The sequence below is a fragment of the Leptosomus discolor genome, chromosome 5 (assembly GCF_034619465.1).
Source record: "Leptosomus discolor isolate bLepDis1 chromosome 5, bLepDis1.hap2, whole genome shotgun sequence".
NCBI lineage: Eukaryota > Metazoa > Chordata > Aves > Leptosomiformes > Leptosomidae > Leptosomus > Leptosomus discolor.
The window spans coordinates 38,644,648-38,672,519 of record NC_141395.1 but is presented as its reverse complement, the minus strand read 5'-3'; the positions used below and the strand labels follow the sequence as shown (position 1 = coordinate 38,672,519).

General features: G+C 42.1%; 1 protein-coding gene across 1 annotated transcript in view; it reads left to right on the top strand.

Moving 5' to 3' along the window:
- ERBB4 (erb-b2 receptor tyrosine kinase 4) overlaps nt 1-27,872 on the top strand; it is a 393,477-nt gene that overhangs the window by 341,800 nt on the left and 23,805 nt on the right. Inside the window, exons 22-25 of the mRNA XM_086465988.1 lie at nt 19,760-19,915; nt 22,651-22,726; nt 24,611-24,757; nt 26,677-26,774. Of these exons, the coding sequence (XP_086322114.1) occupies nt 19,760-19,915; nt 22,651-22,726; nt 24,611-24,757; nt 26,677-26,774 (477 nt within the window). The remainder of the gene's footprint in view (nt 1-19,759; nt 19,916-22,650; nt 22,727-24,610; nt 24,758-26,676; nt 26,775-27,872) is intronic.

Genomic DNA, 27,872 nt, shown 5'->3' with positions numbered 1-27,872 from the left:
TACAGTGTCATTATGCACAAAGTGTTCTGTAGAGAATTTTTTTTTTTTTCTCATAATTAAAACAATAGGTGTTAATGACGGACTGAGGAGGCTTGCTGTTTCTGCAGTAATGAACTGAACTGCTTTGAGTGGCTAAGAAAAAAATGTTAATACAGTGATTATTTTGGTCTGAACCAAGTCCTGTCATAAAAGATAAAAGCATTAAAATTGCAGTAGACATAAAAAAATTCACAACCCTGAGTAGTAAACACATCGCAGTTGTGTAAGTGGTATAGCTTTGATTCTAATGCTCAGCTGATTACAAGAGAAAATATGACGATTTCCTTCAAAACAGCTAACTTTAAAAATTACCTTACCTGAGGTCCTTCAAAAACTGAGAGCACTGCCCTTGTAAATTCATCTTCTTCTGCCTTCCTTCCCATTTTTGTCTGTTTTTCTTTTCACGCAGGAACTTTTAAATAAAAGTTAAAATCTCTTCTCCTGGCTGTACTAGACCACATCCCTCTAGCCAAATAATTTCTACCCAAAACAGTGAACTCTTCTCTTGCCTTCCCTTTGCCAGTTCTTTAGCTCACCATGTCCAAAGGGACTGATACACCTTGCAGGATAGGCAGGCTGAGGGCTGCCCACAGCAGAAAACACAGCAGTATGGCCGAACCTAGAGGAGTCTAGGTGCCTGGGGTAGGAGAGTCAGTGAAGATAAGGGAAAGGGGCTATGATTGCTCTGCTCATGTCATCAGAACAGGGAATAGCAGCTCACTGTGAAGTCTGGGCTTGTGTTTAAGAAATCCCATATATCTTGTCAGCTCAGGCTGTTTGTATCCATCTGTTTGTCCGGTGCCTTGTAACCACAGGGTCATGCAAAGATTGAATACCAGTAATTACTGACTTACAGAATCAGCCAAAAATTGAGATCCCCTATGCTGTCTCCATGAGCCTAGCAGAGAGATAATGTGTTCAAGTTTTTCCTTAATGAATTTTAGTTAATTTAGAAGTATGTGGAAAAGTCCTCCTTCCCTGGAGAGAGTCCCTGACTTCCCTCTGCCTCAGATTCAATGCAGAAGCCATCGTTCTCAGGTTTTCCTTCAAGTCATGCTAAAAGTCATGTTCTAACTTTCTTTGTCCTTCTTTCTGCATGTCACCCTGTAGCATCCCTTAGTCTCATACGGACATCCAGTTGATGTTCAGGCAGTTCCCTCTCTCCATGGCTGCTTTTTGACCCCACAGGAGACATCTGAGCTTTCTGGCTGGGCTCCTGGGGGTGGCCTCTCTTGCTTCAACCCCATCTGATACATTTAGCAGACTGAATCCCTTCTCACTCTTGTACTGAAGGAAAGCTGGTTTTCAATCCCACCTGGTTCCATTTTGTTTCGCGGAACTGCTGGAATGATATTATCCATTCTCCATTGCCACTGTTAATTCTGTCATGAGAAATGTGCAAAACCATCTTCCTATTTAAAATACACACAGTGTGATCTTCCCAAAACATTTGGTGTTTGCTACGTCAGCTGCTTGTCATGATTTGCCTGTTGTTTGCTCAACACATACTAAGTCTCTGCTGTTCAGGTGTTGAAAACGTAAATACATACATTATTATTGGTCTGGGATTGTATTTTCATTGGTGGGTGAAGGCTATTTTCCTTTAAAAGAAAGGAATGCATAAGGACTTGAGTTATCTTAAAACCTTTTGGACTGGTTTGGTTTGGGTTTTGTGCAAATTAGCCTCATTGCAATCCATCTATCTGTCTCCAGTTTCCCTTGCAATAACTTTTCAAAATGTTGGTTGAATTTATTCACATTTGACAGGGGAGAAAAAGGTCTCAAAGATACTAGCTTTGTATGAGTTTCATAAAAACAGGCATCTAGATAGCTGAGACTGTGATTAGTACTCCCGGTAAAGGAAGAAGAGGCGCTGTAGGCTCAACCATATTATTAAACAGCTGAGAGTCCATGTGGGAGACTACTGTAGAAAACCTGCCTTCAGGCTGTCTCGGAGAGTCTCACCTGCTCCTGTTCCAATTTCTTTTGCCACCCGGATTGCCCAGCATCCCAGTGGAAAGAGCAGCAAAGTAAAAAGAGCCCCTGTCTTTTTTCCTGGGTGTTTTTGTAGTAGGGTTGCCTCTTTGTTAGAGCAGGATACCAGTGCACCTGTAGCATCAACATGACACATCAGGACCTTCAGAGAGGGCTCAGTGTTGGGAAGTCACCTAATCCCCCCAAAAATAGCTGATCTGAAGCCCTCTGAAGTTCAGAGGGGGCTTTCAACTGGTTTTGGAAGAGGCTTCAGGGTCCTTGAAAAGGAATAAATTAGTCTGTATTAAGTCTCATGAAGCCTTTTTGTGGTCTGGGGATGTCATCATTGCTACAAGGTAAGCTCTACAGGTCATAGCCCGACTGCAGACTGACAGATGGTACAGAACTGTGCAGGTCAGTGGGAACCTGTGGCCTGCTAGCAGGACTATAGTGCAGAAGGGCACCATACAGGGCTTACCAGCTTGGTCCAGATGCAGTGTCCTGGCTTGCTGCCATAGAATTTCCAGGTTAAGAAGACCTGGGTTGCCTCTGTACCTACATGCGGTGTGATGCTAAACAGCTGCACTGCATCCAACCTTGGACTTTGCAATATGTAGCCAGCTTAGGCTTTCCTAAGCTTCATGTCCCACCCTGTGCTTCCAGTCTCAGCGTTACTGAGGGGAAACTGTACTTGGTTGTGTCTTATACGTTCCCAGACACTTACTGTCCATAGGGCACACCACCACATAGGGGACCATAGCTATGATAAGATTGAGGCCAGGTAGCCTTCAGCCCCTCGTGGGCTAAGTTGGATGAGGCTATGTCACAGAAATTTCCATGTGAAGGACAGAACTTTCAGTAGTTTTCCTGAAGAAAGATTCTCTCTGACCCCATTACCAGCACCTCCATAGCTGCCTGTTTAGTGTCTTTTAGCAACTGAAGGGAAAGAGGGTTCAGCACCCTGTGGGTAGTTGTGTGATGGTCTGCAGCTCCCCAGAGTAGGTGCACCAAGCCCTAGTTTTAGTCTAGATAAGTGTATGTAAATAGGGCTGAATTTTTTACCTCTGGTAGAACTTCATGGAATTTGTGATCAATGAGGCCCCCTGGAGCTCTTTAGAAAAGCAGTTTTATGAGCAGTAGAACTGCTGAGAGCTAGTTGCTAGTTGCCTATGATTTATGTCTAGTGATTAGGTTTCTGGAATTTAGTATGTTCCTAGTGCTAGTTAAAGTATCCTCAATAATGTCTCTCTCTTACATGGAGTCTCTAGTGCCCAAGAAAGACTGCGATCGCAGTTGCAGGAAAACTATTACAGTCTTTTTCCTCTCCTTGCCTACCTGCTTTCAGGAAACTTGTAAGAATGCAAAACTTTTGAGACAAGCGTAGTGCAAGTTCAGGCTGAAAAGTCAAAAGCGTCAAAAATTATTCGAGAGGGACAGATAGAAAGATAAGCGTATGCACGTCAATGATTGCAACAGCCTTATTTCTTAGGGAGCCAAGCTAAAAGTACATGAAGTGGCAAGAAAAAAAGTAAATGTCATTTCAAATGAAAACAGTGAATGGTCACTTCTGAGCTCTTGTGATATGAAAGAATTGCAGCCTTTGCATCCCATCCCGACCCGCTGGCATGACTCTTAGCAGATGCAGTATAGATTCTGAGAATTGTTAGTACCATTCATCCTGTATGTTCTTGGCTAGACATTTGTAAATGAATTCTGGTATTTCTAGAATCTGGGATTGGATGTGCACATATGTCCTGATGTGCTGAAAGTAACTTTTATAATGGTGCAATTTGGAGAAGTTGTGCGAGTTTTCTGGAGAGGTAGAGCCAGAATTATATGTGGGTGTGTTATGTTCTGGAAATAATCTCATGGGCAAGAAGCCGGTTGATAGGTGTCTGTATGTGATCCCAGACATCCTCAATTATCTCAGTGCCTCTAGAAAAGAAATTCCTTCCGTTACAGTCCGTACCACCTGGTGACTGTGCAGCATTTATTGACCTTGTTTTCTTTATGCGTTCCTCAGTGACAGCATGATTCTCTTTGCCTTGCTCCTAAAGAACCCTTACTGTAAAGGCCTTTTTAAAGGTATTTCTGTTTGGGGGTCATGTGCCTTTACCTAGGTTTTAATCGATGTGTTTCAGTCAATATGCAGAAACATTTTAAGCCTCGTGCCAGTTAGTTTTAATTGAAGAGGAGGAAAAAAACCAAGCATGATTGGGTCCCTTGGGAAATTGTGAGCTTCTACAGCTGAGCCTTTGAAATATCTAGGCAGTTTAAAAGAGAGCAGGAACTAACTGTGAATAAAGCAGCCAAGAGATGGAGGTATGACTGAAAAATTCCAGCGAAGAGACATGTGGAAACTGTGCTCGGAGAATTCTTGTGTGCTTGAATCTGATCCAAATGAACTAAAATCAACAGGAGACTTGTGTACTCGCTGCAATGATTTTACTATTAGCACACCCTGTCTTTTATGAATCATTTCAAGACTAAGGAAAAAAAGGTTCGTGTGTCTATATGGCAATTTGGCAGTGCTGAAGCAATACTCTGAGCATGGAAGCGCTGCTGCAGAACCACGGGAGGAAGGTTTCTTCTGCTTCCCCTGTGGATTACTTTGCCAACGGTTAAAAACCATGTCAACCCACTTTGCTGGTTCCAGCTCGGTGCTGTGCAGTGGTAGCAGCACTGACCCAAGGCTTGAACCTGTCTCAGTTGTAATTAATGGAAGAACTCCCATTAAGTTTAGTGACTCAAGAATTGAGTCTTAAGATGCTTGAAATGTTACTATCAATGGAAATACACTTGCTCCAATTCCTCTTTGTTTTACTCAGGTCACCTGTTTCAGCTCAGCAGCTCTCAAAATTTCCAGTGTATTCACCCACCCACATGCTCAAATCTTGAGATGTCAGTCATGAGGCTTTTTCTTTCTTTTTGAATAAATCATGGCATCCTTGGCTCCAGAGACAACTTCACGAAAATGTAGCGGTAGCTGAAGTATTTGCTGTAGCTGGGCAGTGTACGGAGATCAATTACAAAGCCAGTTCTCCCTCTCTGAGAAGTTTCTCAGACTTGGGAACTGAAACCTCCAGTGCTGGGATTCACCTTAAAAGTTAATGGCTTTTGAAAGCTTGAGCCAAACCACATTCAGCTGTTTCTGAGATCTAGGCAAAAACAAGAATCAATTTTATTTTGAGGATATAGTGAGGGTTTCTTTTTAGGCATTTACAACTTCAGAAGTAGTTTCTCCTCTGTGTAAGATTGTGGTCCCTTGGTAAAACTGTAGAACCGCTTTGCAGGACAAGTGAACCTGTATATAGCAAAAATATTACTGCAGCCAGTGCTCTGTTGTTATGTAAGTCCATATACCCAAAGGGTCGCATTATACTTTTTGTGTGAATAACCTGTAGCAAAGTAAAGTGAGGGCTCACCTAAATTTGCCTTGGATGCCTTATCCCCACATCTGCATGGAGTCTGTGTTACTGTCTAGATAGGGCTGAGCTGAGGTACAGAGGAGCAGGGAAGGGGACAGGTCGTGCATCCCAGTGCCGTGTGGGCAGTGCTCAGCTGTCCCTTACTTTGCCAGTGCAAAGTCATTGGCTGTTGTTTCCATATGCTGAAGGAGCATATGAACCTTTCATATATTCTCGGATAAATTAGCTGTGTTATAAACATCCTCCTCAGCATCATGAAGTGAAAAGAAAAAAAGTGACAGGCTGTGGTTAGCGATTAACCCACACACACATACTCAAGGCCATTCAGTCTTAATGCACATAACTAGTGGGGCATGATGGCAGTTTGACTCACACTCTGTGGGCTCTCACTGTCAACACAGCGATGCTCTGAACCATTAATAATAATGTGACGTTTTAGCTGGGGGGAAATATATGTCTCTTGAAACCACATTTCTGTCTTCCACCCACCCCACTCCAGCATTCATCTGGATTTATTGAATAAGGTTAATGGATTATTTAGCAGGTTTCTCCAGCCATTATCAGCTAGCACACTCGGTTTATGTAGCTGGCCTCTCCTGTTCCATCAGCTGTCATAAGCTTCTCAATTAGAAGAGGGGGGAGGGGGGAAATGAAATAGGTAACTATGGTTACCTGTGATGTGGGTTTTCAAGAAGTGCTCAGAAACCTAGTGGCAACAGAGTTTGGAAGTTCAAAGCTTTAATTTATTCAAGAACTCTCTTGAATCAGAGTATCAAAAGCATTTAGAATAAATTCAGAACATTTTCTTTCGTAGGACAATATTGCCGTCTTAAGCAGAAGCTGTCATACAGACCAACTGCTTGCTCTGCTCATGTGAGAAGAAAATATGAGAGCATAAATATGCCCTTGTTCCACTTTTCTCCTGCAGAGCCTGGTGGCCCTTACAGTGGAATAACTTGTGAAAGCGGTGGTTTCTAGGAGATGCAGTGCTTCCATTTGTCCTGTGGTGGTCCCATTCACGCTGAAATTATGATATTGAAAACAGTCATACAGAGCCTGAAGCTGTGTGTGCTTCACGGGCATCTTTCAGGTAAAGGTACCTACATCAGAAATTAAGCCCTAATCACGCTGTCTGCTTAGAAAAAAAAAAAATCATCCACGCTTAAATTAGTGAAAACATAGGATGATGCTAAAAAACTTTCAATTGGACCAAAAGTGCCCTATGCAACATGTGTCTTGAGGTCAAAAACTTCCCCTCTCAAGTGTCTGAGGGAGATCAGTGACATTATGTACATATTTGCCTTTTGCAAAGCAGGGAGCTGCTGTGTGCTCTTCTTGTAGGATTTTCATCCGGACACACAAGATAGCAGCGTTCCCTGTATGCTCAGCGGGCACTGCCCAAGAGAAGGGGAGAATAAGAAGTTCAACTATCCAAAAACATGGTCTCATCTGAACCAGCCAAGTACACAGAGTACAGGAAAGACCTGTTTTGTCATGTATTTTATTATCATAACATGCAACATAAGGTGAATACTGGAAAACCTTGCATCCAGTGTGTGACATGTCAGTTTATCAGTGCACTTCTAGTGGAAAATTGTCTGCTTCTGAGTCAATACTCATTTCCCAAGAAAGGTGTCTGAAAAAGGTAGGTTTGTAACTAAGGGAAGAGAGGTGTTGTATTGGACCTGGGATTCCTGAGCCTAGGAGCAGTCCCAGCCTCTGCCTCAGCACCGATGATCTTGGGCAAGTCATTTTGTCTTTCTTTTTCTAAAACATGGCTTTGTTTATTAAATGTTATATTTATTTATTCTATTACTATGTTTATTAACATAGAAGGGGGGGGGGGTGGTGTTTAAATTAGCATCTCATCTCCTGGAAGCAGGGGAAAGCTCTTGCTGTGGGTATGTGCTGTTCTTTGCTTAGCAGGGGCCCTGACCTGGGATGGCAGCTCTAGGTGTATTATAAGCTGCTCTATATTTTGTGCATTGCATGCTAACACATGGGCTATGGAGGGGTAGTAGTAAAATGTGGGTCCTGACTGACAGAAGCCAGCAGCAAAAGTGCCTTTCTCCAGCCCCTGCCCAGCTGCTTCTAAACCCAGGCAAATTCCATCTTTCATAATAATTAAGCATTCATCAGGTTGCAAGGTATAATCTTCAGGTTGTCAGAGAAGTCATCAAGTAACTGAATTTGTCAGTTATTGCTGAATCCTAATAGTGACCTCCAGGAGTTACAAAGTGCACTTATCCCTCTGTTACGTGTTTGCTGGATCTGATATTCCTGCTGGCGATTTTGCTTTGTTGTAAGACCGTTTTCTAGAAAACCAGCACAGTAACTCTGAAATGCTTACCCCAAGTCCTCCTGTTTAACCAACTTCAAACAAATAGCATATAATTTATTAAGGGTGCGTAAAGTTGAGAATGTTGCAGTTCAGTCAGATGCGTGGGGCATAGCCATGAAAGGTCACAGTTCTTATGGTATTGTTTGAAATGCTGGAGAATTTCTAATGTGTTTGCACTGTGGCTGCATTTGTTCTGAAACTGAGGGAAGGCTGTGCTTGTATCTGTTAATCTGGAGGTTCCTTATTAATAGGCTGCACACTTCATTGATTTTTAATTAATTTCTGAAGAGACACAGAGGCTAAGTGCTGCAGCCCACAGACATCTCTGTACTTACTGCAGTCCACATCTCTATTGATCACCTGCCTAAGGAGCAGAAGTAATCCATTTTAAACACTTTCTCGGAGAGAGTGAATGCACTACACAATATACTCTCCCAATTGTAATTGTATTGGCAAGAGATCAGTGGCTAGGGTGGGGGGAAGGTAGCCCATTGTTTGGTATGCTGGCCTTCTGAGCACAGGCTTCTCTGCAGGCTTCGTTTCAAGAAAGCCAAGTTATCTCCCTCATGGGCAGTTTGTAACTACAAGGTATTAAGAAAGCACTGGTCACAGCTCCACTGTTAAAGTTGCACTGGGAGCTCCTTTATAGGACACATTTAGCCTGCCTGCCTTTTCAGAGGAAGGAGCTGGAGCTAGTCTCACTAGCAATTAATCTAAGGGAGAAGAATGGCATTCAGAAAGCCTTTTAAACAGTTAATGCGCTGATACCTCTCTCTTTGGTTGCCACTTTGAAAAGCATCAAACACTCTGAAGGAGTATGTGATCCACTGGGAGCTGAAACCTGAAGTCTTTGAGCACACCCCAAATCAGAGGATAGGTACATTCTTCCTGCTGGCGTGTGTAGCACAGGTTACTAGGATTCGCTTTTGAAACAGTAATTCACAGCGTTTGTCATAAGGACTGTGTTCCTGCCAGCCTCTTCAGCTGTAGTTACTTTGCAGTGAGCATTTATTGCGCAGTAAGGAGAGTTTTGCAGTAATAAGTTTGTTATATAGGCAGTTAGTTTTAATTTAAAGGCTTCTTTTACAGAAAAAGGTGTTGACAACATGTAGCTGCAGTTGCAGCCAAAACAGTGCTAAGTACTTCTGTGCTTCCTGGACAAAGGTGAGTTGCGGTAGCATTAGTGGGCACGACAAGTGTTAAATTCTGACTCGCGGAGTCCAGGCCCTGTGGTACATCTGGGGAAGGCATCCCTTCAGGGGAACGGAAATCTGTGTCTGAACAGTCAGTCTTTTTCTTACACAGGGACCGACAGTAGATTTCTGCCTTGCTTTTTTCTCTTCCTACATGGGGCAGTGCACCCAAAGGACAGTCTCTTGAAAACACCTGACTGGTTTGTGTACTCACCTTCAGGAGTCCTTGTGAGAAGAGATACTGCAGAGATAGCAGGGCGGCGTCAGATGCTAAGTACTTAATCAAAGTGTTGGGGGTGACGCTTTACCCACCGCGAGTCCCTGACTTTATTAAGTTTTTCCTATTACAGCTCTTGGTCCTGTTCAGTAATTGGAGGGTCAGAAACTCTCGTGGTGTGTCTCTGGTGCAACGTGTATTTGTGCATCGCGTCTTTGTTGGCCTAGTGAGAGTAAGAGGGGAGCTACAAAGCTGTATCCAGGTTGCTGTGTCCTTACTGGTGATGTGCTTATTATAAGCACAGCTACAAGCTACAGTTTCTCTTTGCTGCTTCAGGCTGTGGTGCCATAAGATATGGCGTGATTTTCTTCAGAGATTGTAGGAGAACATCCCTGTTCTTTGAGTACTTTGGGAATTCAGAGAAGGTACTGCAGGAGACTAGTGTAGCCTGTGTCCACACAGCCTGGGAGGCTGGGGCACCCGGCCCATATGAAGTTAAGACAGCCAGCAGGAGTCACTTTGCCCATTGAAGACACTAAAGCTGATGTAGGAGAGCACCTTGCACCAGCTGTCTTAAGGAAGCACTGTGGCAATATTCTTGAGTTAATTGCAAAATGGAGATTATATACAACTCTGCAGCTCCCTCCCTCGGGAATGTCATGCATAGGAATGAACTTTTTTTTTCTCCCGTCCTAAACAGCCCTTGTAGCAGCTGCACAGATGTGACTGCAGGTTGGTCCAGAACTTGGAGGCACATGCAGAATGGGCAGTATTGAAATAACTGTTTTGCATCTCGTTGCTTATGTTATGAAATACATATTTATCTAACGTCTTTCATCAGAAGAACATGAAGTGCTTCGCAGACTCCTTGTGTTCAGCACCACCTAATCTAGATATCTGCATAATTTGAGGGAGCCAGGGAGACAACTCATACTTTTTGCAGGAGTTCAGACAAAGGACATGTTTGATGATGACAGTGGAGCAAACTTTCCCTCTGGTAATACCTGAGGAACTTCAACATCCACCCAGGACAGAAAGCTTCATTTTAAGCACCCCACAACCTCAGAATCATGAACAAGTCAGTTCAGCAGTGACCCATTTATCTGCGCTTTGATGCGGTGAGAAAACACTCCTGAGATTTTAATTTAGGATTGCAGTGGGTCTTGGCCCATCAGAATATCTGCTCAGTCCAGTTAATTAAGTCTTGAAATGTCATGAGCTTGTGAACTTGCTTCTCTTCTCATTTCTTTCTCCTCTTTCTCCCTTTATGAATCACCTGTCATAGTGGAGTAACCTGCATTTTTCCTCTAATTCTCGTCTAAACTTTAGCCTCATAGCCTCTTTCCCTTCCCTTTTCCTTCCTGACTTTGTTTTGACCTGTTATGCTTTAGTGTCTCTTTTATTTTATGTCTTGAGCCATAGCTAAGCAATGCAGTAAATCAGGCTTTAGAACTCCCATTACTGGAACAAATACGCTGCAGCAGCCACATGATGCAGAGCAAAGATCTAGTGTAGACTTTTTTCCCCAGACTTGTTCATTTGATGGGTAACTGGCATGTTTGTACTGCCACAGGTAGCATGTGTCCTCCTGTGGTTGGTATGAAGCCAGCTGATCTCGATTTTGTGCTTCAGCTGAGTCAGCCAATGTCCAATTACACTCTCGTGTGTGCAGGCCGTGATCCAGAATTGGAGAAATGTAAGACTAACTTGTGTGCTAAACATCACTGTTAACTCTTTTCATGGCAGAACTACTTGAGTTACCTGTGCAGGAGTTGTATTTGTACTGGTTATCTTTCCATAGAGGTAATAATCCAGCTGCAATGGGATCCTGCTTCTTAAGTCAAGTAAAGATAGTCTTGCACTTGCTTCTGTGTGCTCTGAACTGTTTAGTTCAAAACCATTTAGCAAAGTCATAGCAAAACTGTGAGAAAAGGAATATATTAGCAGGCATGAATACACAGAGTCCACACTGCTCATGTCACACCAGCTTGGAGTGCAGGTCTAGCAAAGTTTCTGTTGTCTGGTCCTGGTCAGGTGGACAGGTCCAAAGTGGCTGCAGGAAAATACAGCTAGTTATGTCAGCTTTGTATCCTAAGGCTGCGTCTAAAGACAGCCAACCTGAGATAAAAGCAATTTTACCCCAAGGTACAGCTTGTTGCACATGAACAGCACATTGCTTCAAACTTAAGTAAACTGTAGAGAAGAGAAACCTTTAGAGAGAGCAAGCTTAGTCAAGGCAACAGGAGATGGGAAGAAATATATCACTGTCACATACGCTTTCTTTGTCTAACCTTTACCGAAGAGAGGGGGGGTATTAATTCGCCCTGTATAAATGGGAAGTAATTGAACTCCTAGATATGTGGGGTTATACCACAGCCCGTGATGCAGGAATGGGCCTCATTTGCCAGCTTTACCAGAGTTGGCCAAACTCCAGACATTTTCAGAAATCCTTGGCAACCTGGTGGAGTTGTGTATAGCATAAGGTGCAAGTCCCCAGCTCAGTCTGGCAGCTTTGGACTGAAATAGTTAGCATCCTTCACTTTCCCTTGACTGTGAGGATGACCTCCAGTCCCAGCTCCCAAGCAGGCCTACGTAACAAATCACACCTCTGCAGCTGAGTCAGTGTATTTCAGAGCAGTGTCAGTTTTTCCCTCCCACAGCTATCTTGGGAGTAACAGCTACTGAGATGGTTCTGGTTGCTCCTGACAACAAAGGGCACCGCATTTTCCTTGAAAGTGTATTTAGCCCTGGGTAAAATTACACTTTTTCTATGGCCTAAGCGGAGGAAAAGATGATCATTTGAGGCTTTCTGTAGTGATTCCTGTTATTAAGCTACCCTCAAGTTACTAGGATGGAAAGAGGGCAGTCTCCAAGGCTGGAGATTAATGTCCATGAGATTTGAATTGGGCTTGAAATTTTCTTCTTCATGTACCTGTTTGGTGAATCTGCCATGTGTCCTGACTTTGGTGGGTGGAAGTTATTATTGAAGAAAGGCAGGCTGCTCTTAATTTCTGGGGAGGATAAGATCAACATTCCTTCTATTTAGGGAGATAATCATGTTTATTATAGAAAGCAGCAAAAAGGTCACACTGAAAAAGAAGTGTTTATAGTACATCTGCTGTCTGCTGGTATTGCTGAAGTTCTTGGAGCAGGTAAAGGTCTTTATACTTACTTTTTTTAATTTAGATTGTCTTGAAAAATGATGTCTTGCATTGTGCAAAGACATATGTATATACTTAAACTTTAGTTAGTGATTCAGCACACTTCAGTTCATCTCTGGTAATTATCCCAAAGGGACTTAGCATTTAATGACTTACATACCTGCTTAAATTCAGTCCTGAGTAATGAATACCTTTTTTTCTGGAAATGAAGTTCGGGGACCTAATGGAAAGAGCTTTCAGACAAGGCTCAGGCAATTCAAAGAGCTGGACATTGCCCGAATGGCAGCTGCCACCTTTGAAATGAATCCAGAAGCATCCTCAGTGGGGAGGTGGGACGCTGAAAAGTCCAGAAAAGTGAAGGAAATCAAATAACAGCATCTGAAACAGTCTGTGCTCGCGACTCTTGCACTCCAAGCTGTACAAATGGAGGCTGTGCTCAAAAACCGCCCTCAGGAACTGGGAGACAAATGTCAGCAGCCAAAAGTAACACTGGGAGTAAAGTAAAAACGCAGGAAATTATGACCACGTCTTAAAGGCAGGACATCTCAAGGGATGAACCCATAACTTTCCAGAAAAGCTTTGTTTTACTGTAAAAAAAAAACAAAAAACAAAAAAACACCCCTCCTTTATTCTTTATTTTCCACCACCAGCCCACCTGTAAATATCTGCAGCATTGGAAGTCCTAATATTTTATCAACCTAATTTGATTGTTGCAGCAGTACTTGGAAAGATCAGAAGGCTGTCCCATTTCATTGTCTTCTCTCTTCCCATGGATTTTTTGACACAAAGGCTCCCTTCCACTGTCCCTCTTCAGTTTGTTGCAGCACATGTTGCCTTGTTTTCAGGTCTGTCATTTTTCATGTAAAAAGAGCACAAGCATACCTGGAGGCTTCACAAGCACTCCATAATAAAATTAGGAAAGACTTTCTTCTTTTATAGCTTTTAATGACTTTCAGTCTATTCAACAAGATATTTTTTGTTCTCTGTTATTTCTAGCCAGCTCCGAGAGTAAACTTATGGCGGGGTAGAGAGCGGGATTCACCACAGCTAGTAAAACTGATGATTTTTCTTCCCCGTAGTTATTACATATCTATCAAGGCTGAAAAGTGACAGGCAGGAAATTGTTACTGGTGTTGAGTTCCTAGTGGCCATTACATCTTGCCTGTCCACCTCCCTTCTTCAAACAAAGGCATCTTGGCTTATTACAAGCCTGCTTTACCTCTCGGTGTTGCTGTTAGTTTCCCTGGTGCTGTCACCAGCCTTGTGTGAAATGTATAAACACATGGACAGGTCAGGTTAGTAGTTGTGTAGGCAAGGATAAGAGACCTTTGACACTAATTGAAGTCCTAGCAAGGGCTTTTGTGTCTGCTTCTGAAAGGAGAATTTACACTTGCAGAGTTGATTAATCACACGAGTAGAAGGGATCTAGGCTACAGGCGGGCTTGCTGGTATGTATGTCTAAGTAAAGATCCATATAGCACAGGTTTGTCTTCATATGTGACTCTTATTGGGTGAGGTTAAGGGGCACAGTTGTGAAAGATAAAAGGCTATTCCTCACTCATCCTGAAGTTCCAAAGGAACGTGCTCAACTTATCTGTGTTACAGCTGTTTGCAGTGGCTGTTTGACTTCTCAATAGCATTAGGCGCTGATTCAGGGAGTGATTTTATGTTAAGGGATCCTAGCAGTAATTGCATTTCTAATGACATTCTCTGTGAGGAAATCTCGGTGGTGACTGTGATGAGGAAGTATCAGTGATGGAGATATAGGTCATGGCTGATTCTTGTGTTTGTGTGAGATGAATCTGGGATCAGAGATAATGGGACAACTGATCCTTAATGGCTTAATGTTGAACTTTTTCCTCTCACCGGTTTCAGCATAGAAGTCTCACTCTATTGTGGATGTTCCAATACATATACTAAAGTATGGGGTTTCTTATTATTTGGACATTGTATAGTTTGATAATTATATGGGATCTGCATAGCTCTGATTTAGACAAGTCCTGAAGTGTACTTCATTTCCCGAGCCTCACAGATCACACCACAAATGGCACAGTACAGGGCTTTAAAGTGGCATTTTTAAAATTGGATCTCTTTCCATTATCAGAGTCTAGCGTCACTTGTAGTTTTGTCTTGTAACGCTCATAAAATGTCCTCTTGGTATTTGATCGTGGGCTTATTGGGCAGTGATGGCACCAGGTGTGTAACGCAGAGAGTATTTTTTTGCTACCATACTCGTGTGTCGTGTAAAAAGATTAGAGATGCATATAGAGCACTTTTCCTGCCAGGTTCAAAAATGCCTTCAAATGACGATTCTTGGCATAGTATATATTTAGACAGTATTGCTGGAATGAATACTGTAGGAGTTCCATTTTTAGATTGTGTTCATTCTGCCTGTATAATCTCATTTATTGGAAATATATACATATATATACCTTTTCTCTTACACTTCTGCCATTCACCTTTAAAACTCGTTGATAGGATATCAGGAAAATCAAACATGTTTACAGGGGGTATTCCTAAGAGGATTTACATTTCTGCAGGTCATGGACCTGAAGAGGATTTTGTAGCTGTCAACCCTACATGGCTTGTTTTTAGCTTTGCAGATAACACAAGTGGGAAAAAGCCCTGAGAATCTTATTTGACAGAGGTGAAGTAAGCTGTAAGTACAATGATACGCAGACAGCTCTTTCTAGATAGAAAAGAAAACCAGGTGTTGTATTGGTTAGGAGCAGTATTCAGGTTGATAATTACACATTTTTCTAGTCCATAAGAGAGTATGAGATTAGGTTGAATAAAATTAATCTTGCTCAGACGATATTAAGTAATAGCACAAGATTGAAATAAATGGAAGTAAATGAGTAGAGTAAGCAGTGAAACTAAAGAGTTAGCCTACATGTTTAAAAAATGCTTGGAAATTAAATATGTAGAGGAGGTAAAATAAGACAAAGGAGGCATGGTTAAGGGTTTGATTGTTTAACTCTTTCGATGAAGGACGTTTCTGGACTCCTTGCCATCCATTCCTGCCATCATTAGCTAAAGACAGGAGGCTGACGCCTTGGTACAGGTCATGTGTTTATATTCTGATACCAACAGAATTCTTTTGTCAAATTCTCTGGGTTCTTGCGTCCTCCTCGGATTCTGCCCACAAAGATCTTTTTGCAGGTTTGGACATTTCTTTTCTCCCCCTTTATTCTGAGGTATGCAGAATTTTGACTAAAAAACTATATGGGAGGTTATCTCAAATCTATAATGTTTTAGAATTATTTCTGTTCATTCTAAAAATGTGAGATATTTCCTAAACTAAGTACAAAAGAATTGTAAGCAGCACCTTGAGACTTTTTGTTCATGGAGGAGCTCTTTTGCAGTGAAAGATGCAAGACTGAAGACGGGTGCTTAATCCCATGGAAGGTGGAGGAAGAGGTGGAGGCAGGAGAGAAGTGTTTGGGGGAAGCACAAGGGTGCCTGTCTGTTTGCACACAATGGCAATCCTGGCTTCATGGGCAGCACTTTCAGGAACTGTAAAGAACCAGTATCATTTTAGATGTGTGAGGAATGACTATGCAGTATATCTAAGGGCACTCTGAAGCCGCCTGAAGATTAGATTCACTGACTATAAGAGCAGCAAAGCTGGACGTGTGATTGTGGGCCAGAGGCTGCTCCTGAAAGCATGCAGAGCCCTGCATGCTGGCACGCACTGTTCAGCCCAACACTGCATGGGCGTGGTGATCTCTCAGTGGCATGCCCAGACAGGTTGTTTGACACCTACTTCCAGACATCTCAGCAGACTGGCTGCAAGACCCCAGGTGAAAGGGAGGGGCATGAGACTAGGAGGTTGCTCTAGTCCATCTGCTTCTCAGAGTAGTTGTAATGGACAGTGTTGGCACTGCCCTGAAGCCTGTTCTGGTTACTGTTCGGTGTTAGAGGTGTCAAACTAGTCATTGCTATTGACTGTATTCTCTTTTTCTGGTTGGATTTCTTCAAATGGTAATTCTTGTGCTAAGTCATGGTGCCTCTAGTTTCATGGTGTGTTCATTGTGTGACTCACAATTGTTTGACCTATGTGATTAATTTGTCCTTTTTCTACAGGTTTTAATTTGAAGTCAAAAAAACATTATGCTTTCAAATACTTACAGTTCTGATGTTCAACAGCCAAAAGTATTGATTTCCAATTGGCAGGAGGGTGGGTTTGCATCAGCTAGCAGTGCTTTTTAAAAATAATTCCGTTTGCTTTATGCCAAAGAGTCCCTGTGTCCCCCTTTCAAACCACCTTCCTGTTGACTGTAGCGAAGCCTAGCACATTAAAAATGAAGTAGTGTTTATGCCAAATGTTCTCCCACATATCATGGAATCATAGGACGGTTTGGGTTGGAAGGGACCTTAAAGATCACCTAATTCCAGCTCCCTGCTGTGAGCAGGGACACCTCCGACTAGACCAGATTGCTCAAAGCCTCATCCAGCCTGGCCTTGAACACTGCCAGGGAGGGGGCAGCTGCAGCTTCTCTAGGCAACCTGTGCCAGTGTCTCACCACCCTCACAGTGAAGAATTTCTTCCTAAGATCTTATCTAAATCTCCCCTCTTTCAGTTTGAAACTGTTACCCCTCATCCTATCACTGCCCTCTCTGATCAAGAGTCCCTCCCCACCTTTAAGCACTGGCCCCCTTTAAGCACTAGAAGGCCATTCTAAGGTCTCCCAGGAGTCTTCTCTTCTCCAGGCTGAACAACCCCAACTCTCTCAGCCCGTCCGCACAGGGGAGGTGCTCCAGCCCCCGATCATCTTCATGGCCTCCTCTGGACCCAGTCGAGCAGGTCTGTGTCTTTCTTGTGCTGGGAGCCCCAGAGCTGAATGCAGCACTGCAGGTGGGGTCTCATGAGAGCAGTGTAGAGGGGGAGAATCCCCTCCCTCGACCTGCTGGACACACTTCTTTTGATGAAGCCCAGGATGCAATTGGCTTTCTGGGCTGTGAGTGCACATTGCTGGGTCATACTCAGTTTTTCATCCACCAGCACCCCCAAGTCCTTCTCCACAGGGCTGCTCTTGATCCACTCAACCCCCAGCCTGTATCTGTGCTTGGGATTGCCCCGACCCAGGTGCAGGACCTTGCACTTGGCCTTGTTGAACTTCATGAGGTTTGCATGGGCCCACCTCTCCAGCATGTCCAGGTCCCTCTGGTGGCCTTCCTTCCCACTCCAGCGTGTCAACCACACCACACAGCTTGGTGTCATCAGCAAACTTGCTGAGGGTGCACTGGATCCCACTATCCGTGTTGATGACAAAGGTGTTAAATAGCACCAGTCCTAACACCAACCCTTGAGGAACGCCACTCATCACTGGTCTTCACTTGGACACCAAGCTGTTGACCGTGACTCTCTTGAGTGTGACCATCCAGCCAATTCCTTGTCCACCGACTGGTCCATCTGTCAGATCCATGTGTCTCCCGTTTAGAGACAAGAGTGTCATGGGAGACAGTGTCATATGCTTTGCACAAGTCCAGGTAGATGACATCAGGTGCCCTTCCCTTATCCACCAACGCTGTAACCCTGTCGTAGAAGGCCACCAAATTTGTCAGGCACTGTTTGCTCTTAGTGAAGCCATGTTGGCTGTCACCAATCACATTTTCCATGTGCCCTAGCATAGTTTCCAGGAGGATCTGCTTCATGAGTTTGCTGGGCACAGAGGTGAGACTGACTGGCCTGTAGTTCCCTGGGTCTTCCTTTTTTCCCTTTTTAAATATGGTGGTGATGGTTCCCCTTTTCCAATCAGCGGGAACTTCACTGGACTGCCACGACTTCTCCAGTATGATGGATAGTGGCTTAGCCACTTCATCTGCCAGCTCCCTCAGGACCCGCAGGTGCACCTCATCAGGTCCCATGGACTTGTGCACCTTCAGGTTCCTTAGGTGGTCTTGAACCTGATCTTCTCTTACAGTGGGCTGTTCTTCATTCTGCCAGTCCCTGCCTTTGCCTTCAGTGACTTGGGTGGTGTGGCTGGAGCACTTGCTGATGAAGATGGAGGCAAAAAAATTGTTGAGTACCTCAGCCTTCTCCATACCCCGGGTAACCAGTCATGTATTTTCAAACCTTTTAGCAGTGTTTGCACTGGAATTTTTCACCTAAAAGACACAGAAGTTTAGAGCACCACTTGATGCTTTTTCTAAAGACTTCAGGTTCTATCAAAAAAGGGCTACATCCCAGCCCAGCAGCCATGGGTGGTGGCTTACTCATAAGCGTTGTCCTCCTGGTATGTATGGGAATAGGTACATGCGAGCTTATGCTGTGAAAGGGAATAAAATCTGGCCCATGACACTTGAGTAATCTGGTTATTTTAATCACTACTTGTGACTCTCTGAATTATCAGCTGTATTATGGGATAATATGATCTCTTCAGTATTCAGCAATGACTTTTTAAAAATTACCATATGTATTATACAGAGCTAATATATTAAAAGATACCTTAAGGGTAATTATCAAGTGTGTAATTTCATCTGTAGGTTATTATAATGATTGTTAATGTCATAAATGCCTTTTAATGAAATTATAGGCTTGTAACCCTGTCTGTCTATCCTTTGTGTGTCATATAATTAATAAGACCAGGCTTTGGTGTCCATCTTGCTAACAGCATCATGTAAACTTCCATACTGATGGTATTCTCATCAGAGTAAGAATAAGGTTATGGCCAGGCAGCTTGAGTTCGTGTTACCTTATCTTTAAAGGCAGCTGGATGGGCTTGTTAACAAAAGTACTTCTGACAGAATATATATGCTTATTTTAAAACAAGGCCATTGATCTAATGTCTTATTATAATGCTACATGCAAATTTTAAGGGAATGAAAAGGCAAGTGGGTTGCAGCACTTGGAATAAAGAATTGTTTTCCTTTGAATCCACTGAGGGTAGTGAAAATTTGTGTCCAACTTAAAAGCATTTGGAGATGGATAAGAAGCTTTGTTTTGAATTGAAGACACTTGCCTAGAACATAGATGAGCTGGGATTGTTTCCCAGTCTGGCCTAATTTCGGTGAGGGTCTGGCTAAACTGATTATTTATTATGGTCTTGAGGTTTTCTGTCTGAAAAATAAGGGCCGTAATATTTCTTTTCTTTGTCTCACATTTCCAGTTTTTAAACTTGCTGGAGCAAAGCAAAAAAATCTGTGCAGTTTTATGTTGGGTTTTTTCCTTTGTCAATTACCATAGAACCTTACAGAATCATTCACATTGGAAGGAATCTAAGGTCATGTAATCCCACCTCCTGCTCAGAGCAAGGGCAGTGTTGAACTTCTGCCCCCTAGATAATTTCCTTATTGTGCATATTGATAAAGGAACCAGAAATTTTACATGTCACCAGTGATAAATAGCTCTAAAAAATCATGTAAGACTCATTATGATTATTTTACTGTCCTTTGTCCTTCAGGGAATGATGTACCTGGAAGAGAGGAGACTTGTTCACCGGGACTTGGCAGCTCGTAATGTCTTAGTGAAATCACCAAACCATGTGAAGATCACTGACTTTGGGCTGGCCAGACTTTTGGAAGGGGATGAAAAGGAGTATAATGCTGATGGAGGGAAGGTGAGTGCTGAACATATCTGGAAATAAATATATCACACAGTGACAAACCTCCTGAAGTTACTTTTTAGGGCAGTGTATCCCTATGGGACTATTATCTGTATAAGGAAGTCTTGTCAGTGACTTAGCAAAGCCCTGTCTTCTACAAGAACTGTGTTGTGATAGCACATATAAAAGCTGATGATGTTTTTGCTCAGTGAGCTTCTTCAGGAGCCAAAATATAGTTGTCTGAACAGTTTTCACACTCAGAATTAGGTTTTCTTCACATGTTCCATTTTGTGCCTTGTTTTGAAGACTTCTGAAGTCAATTCAATGAGTGACAGATGTTCTAGGATATTCCTGCCAATCTCCTTTCTCTGGTCAGTATGGACCTCAGTAACTTGCAGTCCAATTTTCCTAGTCAAATAATTTTCCAGAAAACAAGAAAGGAAGGCCACAGAACATGTTTGTATTTGTAGCATATGAGAGTTTGCATATGCTCAGCAAAGAGCTACCTCTTCTATCACATTGGAAGAGCCTGCATATGCTATTGCTTGCATCGAAGTCTCCAATACCATGCTGAATGCCAGGCCACTAAAAAGCTATCTTGAGGATAATTTTAAAACCAGACATTTTCCCATATTACTTTTCAGCATACCACACAAGATCCATATAGTGCCTCCCCTCATTCCTAATGCCTTCAGATTAACGCATTACAAAATTCAGAAGCCTGTACATACATAATGCTCCAGCTGCTCCCTAAACATTTTGAAATTCCACGTTTCAACCTGTCACAAAATCCCAAGGGATTCTGCCTCTCCTGTTATTCCTTTCTCTCAGTGTTCAGTTATCTTTCTGTCTACTTGCTTCCTGTGTTTTTCTGTGCTCACTTATGCCCTTGTCTGGGAGAAACAGCTGTTGCCAGTGTGTGCTTTTCTCCTGGATGGGCTGCTGTCTTATTTGTGTGGCTGCGTCCCTTGGCAGCTGTTCCATGGATTACATCGGTATTTCAGTCAATGAGGTGAAGAGCTTGAAAGTAGTCATCGGTGCTTTCCCATTTCCCCAGTTAAAAGGCCTCCTGCCAGGGAAGGTGGAGTTTTGGCAGTTTTCCCTGATTCCTTCAGTTGTCTAATGCCCTCTTCAGTAACCTCTCTGCCTCTTCCCTCCATCATCCAGTGAATGACAGAAAATGAGCTGATCCTTGCAAACCAGCTGTTCCCTGGCAGCTGTTAGATGGTGTCTTGCACTTATGAGGCCAAATGTGTCACTTCCCAGTTCCAGAGAAGTGTCCTGTGAAATCCAGAAGACATTTGGAGCTTAAAGTTGTATTGAGAGCATGCTGAGGCAGATTCAGACCGGATAAAAGGAAAAAGTTTCTCACCATGAGGACAATCAAGTGGTTGATCAGGTTGCCCAAGGAGATGGTGCAGTTTCCATCCTTAGAGATTTTCAAGTCCAGACTGGATAAAGCCCTGAGTAACTTGGTCTGATCTCACAGCTGAACCTACTTTGAGCCTGAAGTTGGACTAGAGACCTCCTGAGGTCCCTTGCAACCTGAGTTATCCCACGATGAGCATGCATGCAGCTTTGCTACTTCAGCAGTTGTTCAAGTTTGGAATGACCCAGTGGTATGTAATGGGAATGAAAGCGATACACTTCTGCAGTTTAGTGGAGGAGGATAAACTGTCGTTACAAGCGTTAAGCCAACATTTATGAAAGAGTGCTATTTTTACCATAACGGTATAGCTTATGTTCATTAGTCAACTTTGTGGAAGGTTTCATAAGGGTTTCAATAAAGACACATCCTCTGCTTTCACACCCACCATCTGTTCAGATTTTGTGTGCAGTTAGGTATCTCTCTGGTTTATTCCAGTATATCTTCCATATTTCCAAATAGAGGCAACCCATACAAGTCCACGCCAGGTAGAAATCTGGTTTTAATGTCTGTTTGTTAGAAAGTAATGGGCTGACTGTGCTTCTCAGGCCCAGCTTAGGAATAGGAAACACCATGAATCTCATTTTAACACAAACTTAAAAGGGCGAACCATTATGCCAAACTAGGTTTGTATTTGCCTACACAGCCTTCTCTCTCAGAAGAGATGAGCTCCCCCCAAGGGTGATTCAGAGCCAAAGGCTAACTTGTGACTTTTGACTTGCTTTCAGGAGCAACTTTTCCCACTGCAGTAATGATACAGAGAACTAGGAAGGCTAAGTTCCTAATGAATATTAGGAGTTAGAAATTAAACACTGTAGCTTCTCCTCATTGCCTGTTTACTCTGATGATGATTATGTGGACTATGAAGTACTGTGGACACTGCATTATTAACTAGCCTCATCAGAGAGCAATTGAGATAGCAGTGTCTGATTTTGCGAAGTGTTGAGGCAAAAGAGCTTCTGTATTCCACCTCCTCTGATGGACCTCAGATTTAGGAGGATTGGTTGTATTTTTTGCATTGGTCCCATCTTTACATGGGTGTGATGAAAAAGTGAGTTGTTCCACTACATCTGAATCAGTACAATTTGGCTGGTGTGAGTTCTGCAGATAACTGGTTCGTATTTCTCACCTCCATATGTTTTATGAGGCAAAGCCCCATTCTATAGGACAGGAAAAACCGTTTCCTCTGCTGGGTAGTGCTGCTTTCTTGTAAACTTGCAGTTGAAAAAGAAAACTGGGAGGAAGCTGATGTCTACATACAGGATCTATCTTTATTGTTTTAATACTGTATTTCTAAGGTTACGTTTCTCTTGTCTTTCCCTAGATGCCAATTAAGTGGATGGCTCTGGAGTGCATACACTACAGGAAATTTACCCATCAGAGTGATGTTTGGAGCTATGGTAAATCTTCATGTGATTAGTTTAAAAATTTGTCTCTTACAAGGCATTGAAGCAAGTTGTGTTACTATGTTAAAGATACTGTCTTTTCCTAGAGGGGTTAATTTCAGTGGATTTTGCTCTTCCTTTTTTTTTTTCTTTCTCTTGTCTGTCTTTTTTTTTTTTTTTAATGTACAACTCTAAACAGCAATAGTTACTTTCTCCTACATTACTTCCCTGCTCACTAAAATACATTATCATGATGTCCCGCTGGGATGACTGCCCTAAGGTCTGGGCTGGTAGCAGTTTGGCTGATTATTATGACAGAAGAAGGCATCTTTCAGCTTAGCCACAGATTCATTACAATGCAGCTGCAGGTCATAATTTTCAGCAGTTCTTTGAAAATCTTAATTCTAAAAGCCATGAGTGTCAAAAAAATATTTTCAAGCTTATGGGAATTTCTGTACCTACAGTCAGATAAAAGGGAATTTGTCATAATACAGAGCAAATTCATGAAGAGAAGGAAGAGGAAGAGATGAACTCTCCAGGCTAACAGGTCAGCTCATGTGGACTCCACAGACACCAACAAAAAAAGTCACATTTGAGAAATGAGATGTTAATTCTGTTATCTAGACGAGCTCTTGTGCCACATCTACTGAGCGGTCTGCCTGTTTATCTAGTATAGCTATTACTAATAAAATCATATATACCTTTGTAAGTGGAATTTTTCAGCAGTATCTAGGGCTATAGACTCCTATTTGCATTTCCTGTTGCCATATCATTTTGAAAGAAAAAGGTGTACAATTCTATTCATTACTCACTTTTACCTGTGGGTAGCAGCAAAAGACACTGTTTTCTGTGACTGGTTGGCTGCCATCTTCTATTCAGCTGAGAAAAACACATGAAAGTTAAATCAGTCATATAAAGCTGCTCTTTCTCCTCAAGTTCTGTATACCCCATATCACTTAGGAAAAAATTGCCTCCATTTATGAGCTTCGTTTTAAATGCGGGAAGTCCAGAATATCTGTAAGCAGAAAGGACAAAACCAAAAACATTTGGCAAGTTATAGTTATTGAACATCAACAAAGACCTGAAGTAGGGTGAAATATATATGTGTTTTATACATACAATAAGTTTGCCCATCACCTTTCACGTTAGTGTGACAACTGGAAAAATATGGTTACTGATCTAGAGGCATGTTTAAAATTACCTTTGCGATAAAAGTTAAACTGGTGTGAGAGCAGCATTTTCAATATTTGAGATTTTCTTGGGGGATGAATTCTGTTACTTATGATATATGATCTTTATTGCCAGCTGCTATGCCAAAACAAATCCTATGGCTATTCAAAAAGGGGATCTTGGTTTTGAAGCACAGCACTATCATAACTCAAATCCATAAGGTGATTTGAGGAAAAAAATAATACAAGTGGCTGTGAATTACTTACAAGGCAAAGATGATGACATAATGTTGCTCAGTGCTGTATCTTTGTGGGAAATTGATGCTCTAAGTTAGGGAACATCTACGGTTTTTCCTCTTAAAATAATAGAGTACATCAGCCATTCATTTTCCCTTTTGATATGATAAAAGTGCATGATGCATTCTTTTGTTATTGCAACTATTTACCACCATTTATTTGTCATAGACCTTTCTCTTGTGCCTCAGATCTATTATGCTGCTTCTTACACCAATAAAAATGAGGGAAGTTGCTTTTGAAGATTAACACAAAGTACTGTTTCACCATTTCTGGAGATTTTTAAATGGCAGACGAAACTTCAGTGTTTTTACAGGCACTGGTAATGAAGGAGAGATTGCTGTCCAGAACCGAGCCAGAATACTGCACTGTAAGAACTTGTGATGGAATCTGAGTAGTATGACCTCAAATATTAACACATTTTTTTTCTGTCTAGGAGTCACTATCTGGGAGCTTATGACCTTTGGTGGGAAGCCATATGATGGAATCCCAACTCGAGAGATCCCTGACCTCTTGGAGAAGGGGGAGCGGTTGCCCCAACCTCCAATCTGCACTATCGATGTTTATATGGTGATGGTGAAGTGTAAGTAGTTGTCGCTTTTACTGTCCCTATGCTCAGTGTAAGAGGGACACTGTTTTAGAACATTTGCATCTGTAGTCTCCGACACTGCTGGGTAACAGAGCAGGCTGGTTCAAAACAAAAGCTTCCTAATATACTGTAAATTCTGTTTAAATACCGTACGCACATTTTTTGCAATTGCAAAAGATAGGAAAGTAACCATGAAGGGCTGAGTTAGCTCAGCTTCTTATTACTGTCAGATGGTATCTCATATTCTTACTGTGAAGTCAAAATTGTGTGATTGTTATTGTAAACCCTTGTCATTTCCATGACAATTGATTTTGATGTTAAAAAAGATAGTATTAAACGTAATTATGGTACATGGATACCCAGCCAGTGAAGGCTGTGAGGAGAAATGCTAGTTCCAAATATTGAGGAAAGAAAGCATGAATGTCTTATTGTTAGTAACAAAAATGAGGATTTCGATAGTAATAATAAGAAGTAAAATTAAAATTAATACAAGAAATGCTACAGATAGGATATTTTTTTTTCATTCTTAGTCTAGTACAATAATTTGTGAATATTTTTACTTTAGCAAAAAGGAAAACAGTCTGCACATGGTTTCTTCCTACCCTTTTGTCTCCAAGATACCCACACTAGTGACAGTATCCTCCAAGGCTATGCTTCTAATTTAAGAAGAATTAGGAACACATCTCTGGTGTTTCTGACTTAATTTAAGTGAAATTAACACACAGACATCTCATCCATCTTATATAGTCTTTTCCATTTTGCTTTGTACAAAAAACACTGAAAGGAAGAAAATAAAACTTGAAGAAGTAAATAATATGTTTTCTGAAAATGGCTGTACTGTTCATGCAGGTATGGAAATTGTCTGAATAGTGCAAGGGGTTCATGTTGGTTGAATGAAAAAATCTTCCATCTGATAGGATTTCTAATGAGTATGAGGCGAATCTCAGTGGACAAAAGGAAGTCCGAGTAGATGGGGTATTCTGGAAGACAGAAATTTACGGCTAGATGTACAGGCTTAGTCCTGTAATGTTTGTGTGAAATTCTTTATAAGCTGTAGTAGCTTTGCTTTTCCTGCACTGGTCACTTCCTCAGTTAAACAGCACAGAGGAGATAAGGCCTGCTTTCTTTCTCCTCCCTGGCAAATGAGAACATGTTCTTGAGAAGCTACTGTTAGGATCTTCCATTAGAAAAAGCTGACACTGAGATAAACTAGTTGCTGGTGGTGACTGCCTATACTGCTTGCCTGTTTTGCAGAAAGCATTAGTAGGTATTGAGAACTGTTGTTCCTAATGAATGTTTCTTGGAGAGTGAAGGACAAAAGAATCACCCTTATTCAATTAAAGTGGCATCTAATGTCTTGTGTGAGGTCTGTGTTAATGATGCAGACGCGTGAATGCAGAATCACCGGATGTGAGGTCAGTCATCCTGTAGATCTGTTGAACAGCTCTTCTTAATTTAAATTAGTGTGAAACAGTAGGACAGTTACAATAAAACTGTATTTAGTAGTAGCTTTGTAATAAATCCACTAGACTCAGATGAAATCAGATTCATTATGTTTGGAGTTGGACACATCCATAATAAAAGACAGTCAGAGCTGGCGTCTAAATGGGCAAGATAGGGACAAAAAATTGCAAGGCATTGTTGCTGTCTCTGTTCTGGGAATGGGGAACAGGAGCTCAGAGCAAATTAAGAAGATATCCATGCAGTGTGGAACAATCTAGTCTTCTCTGGCCAAGATCAGGTGCATCATAGAGTTCTAGCTTTTCATTCTTCTGGGCCCTTTATTGCAACTTTTCTTTAGGCCGGAGCTATCAAGGACATCAAGGACTTCAAACCTGTGCATTTCTGAAAACTGAACAATTTCTTTGCTTGACAGTTAACTGTTTTCTTCCTCATCTTTCTTCTGTCCCCAGGCTGGATGATTGATGCTGACAGTCGGCCAAAATTCAAGGAGCTGGCTGCTGAATTCTCTAGAATGGCTCGAGACCCTCAGAGATACCTAGTAATTCAGGTAAGCAACTCTGCAATGTCAGGGAAAAAGAATATAGGACTTTTGTCTGCCAAACCTGACTGTTAAGGGGATTACCTTTGAGTCTCTTAAGTTCAAGGTGCTCTTGAACTTAAAGCCAACAGTGACCATGGTACTATACATGAATGAAGCAGAATGGTCAGTTTCAGTATCTCGAAAATAATAAGAAGAAAATAATCTGAAATTCACTTCCTAACCTTTATATTTGTGAGCACATATACAAGATCTGGCTTTGCAGGCTACTGCTCAGTACTTTGCATTCTGTCATGAAACTGGGAACAAGATTTGTCTCAGTGGACAGTGGACCTACTTTAGATCAAGGATGTGCTTGGTTCTGCAATTACTTAGGCTGAATCTCAGGGGATTATTCTGAAGAGGCTCTTCCTGCATGAGACCGTAAAAAAGCTTCTTTTCATAGCCTAAACGTAAAGGTTTCTCAGAAGACAGGGAGGTGTGTCACATTGGTACCTCTCATGCTAGAGAAGAGCTTCCCTTTGTGTCCTTCTTAGGCTGGGTAGGCTCCATAGTGCTTTACGGTCCCCGCAATAGACCCACACCAGCATGATGCATTACATGAAACTAAACTGTGGCAGCAGGGCAATACCAGTATAGCCGTATCTGTTGTCTACATCTAGCTGGAAACTATGTATGCCCTGAGTACAAGCGTATGCAGAAATTTTTGTCCTTTCACTCCTGCATTCTGCAGGAGCCTAGAGTTGTGTATGCGTTTATTACAACTCTGGCTCAAGCCACGAAAATTAATTAACTATTTGACAAGGTCCTTAGATGGTCCCAGTATGTGAGCAGTTCAAATGAAAATGAAAAACTAAAAGAAGTATGGTGATATTGAAACACTAGAGACCAAAGCATGGAGTTAGTTTGATGCTAGTAATGATACTCTCATGCTATATCTGCTCCACATCATGGAGTACAGGGCAGAGATAGATCCAACTGGTCCTTGACTTCACACTAGCCATCCCTAGCTGAAGAGTCTCCAGAAGTACAGTCACTGCCACTTTTTGTCTCCTGATTGTTTTGGGGTCTAGTGCTAGTCTCACCAGATGGTGTTTCATTTCACTG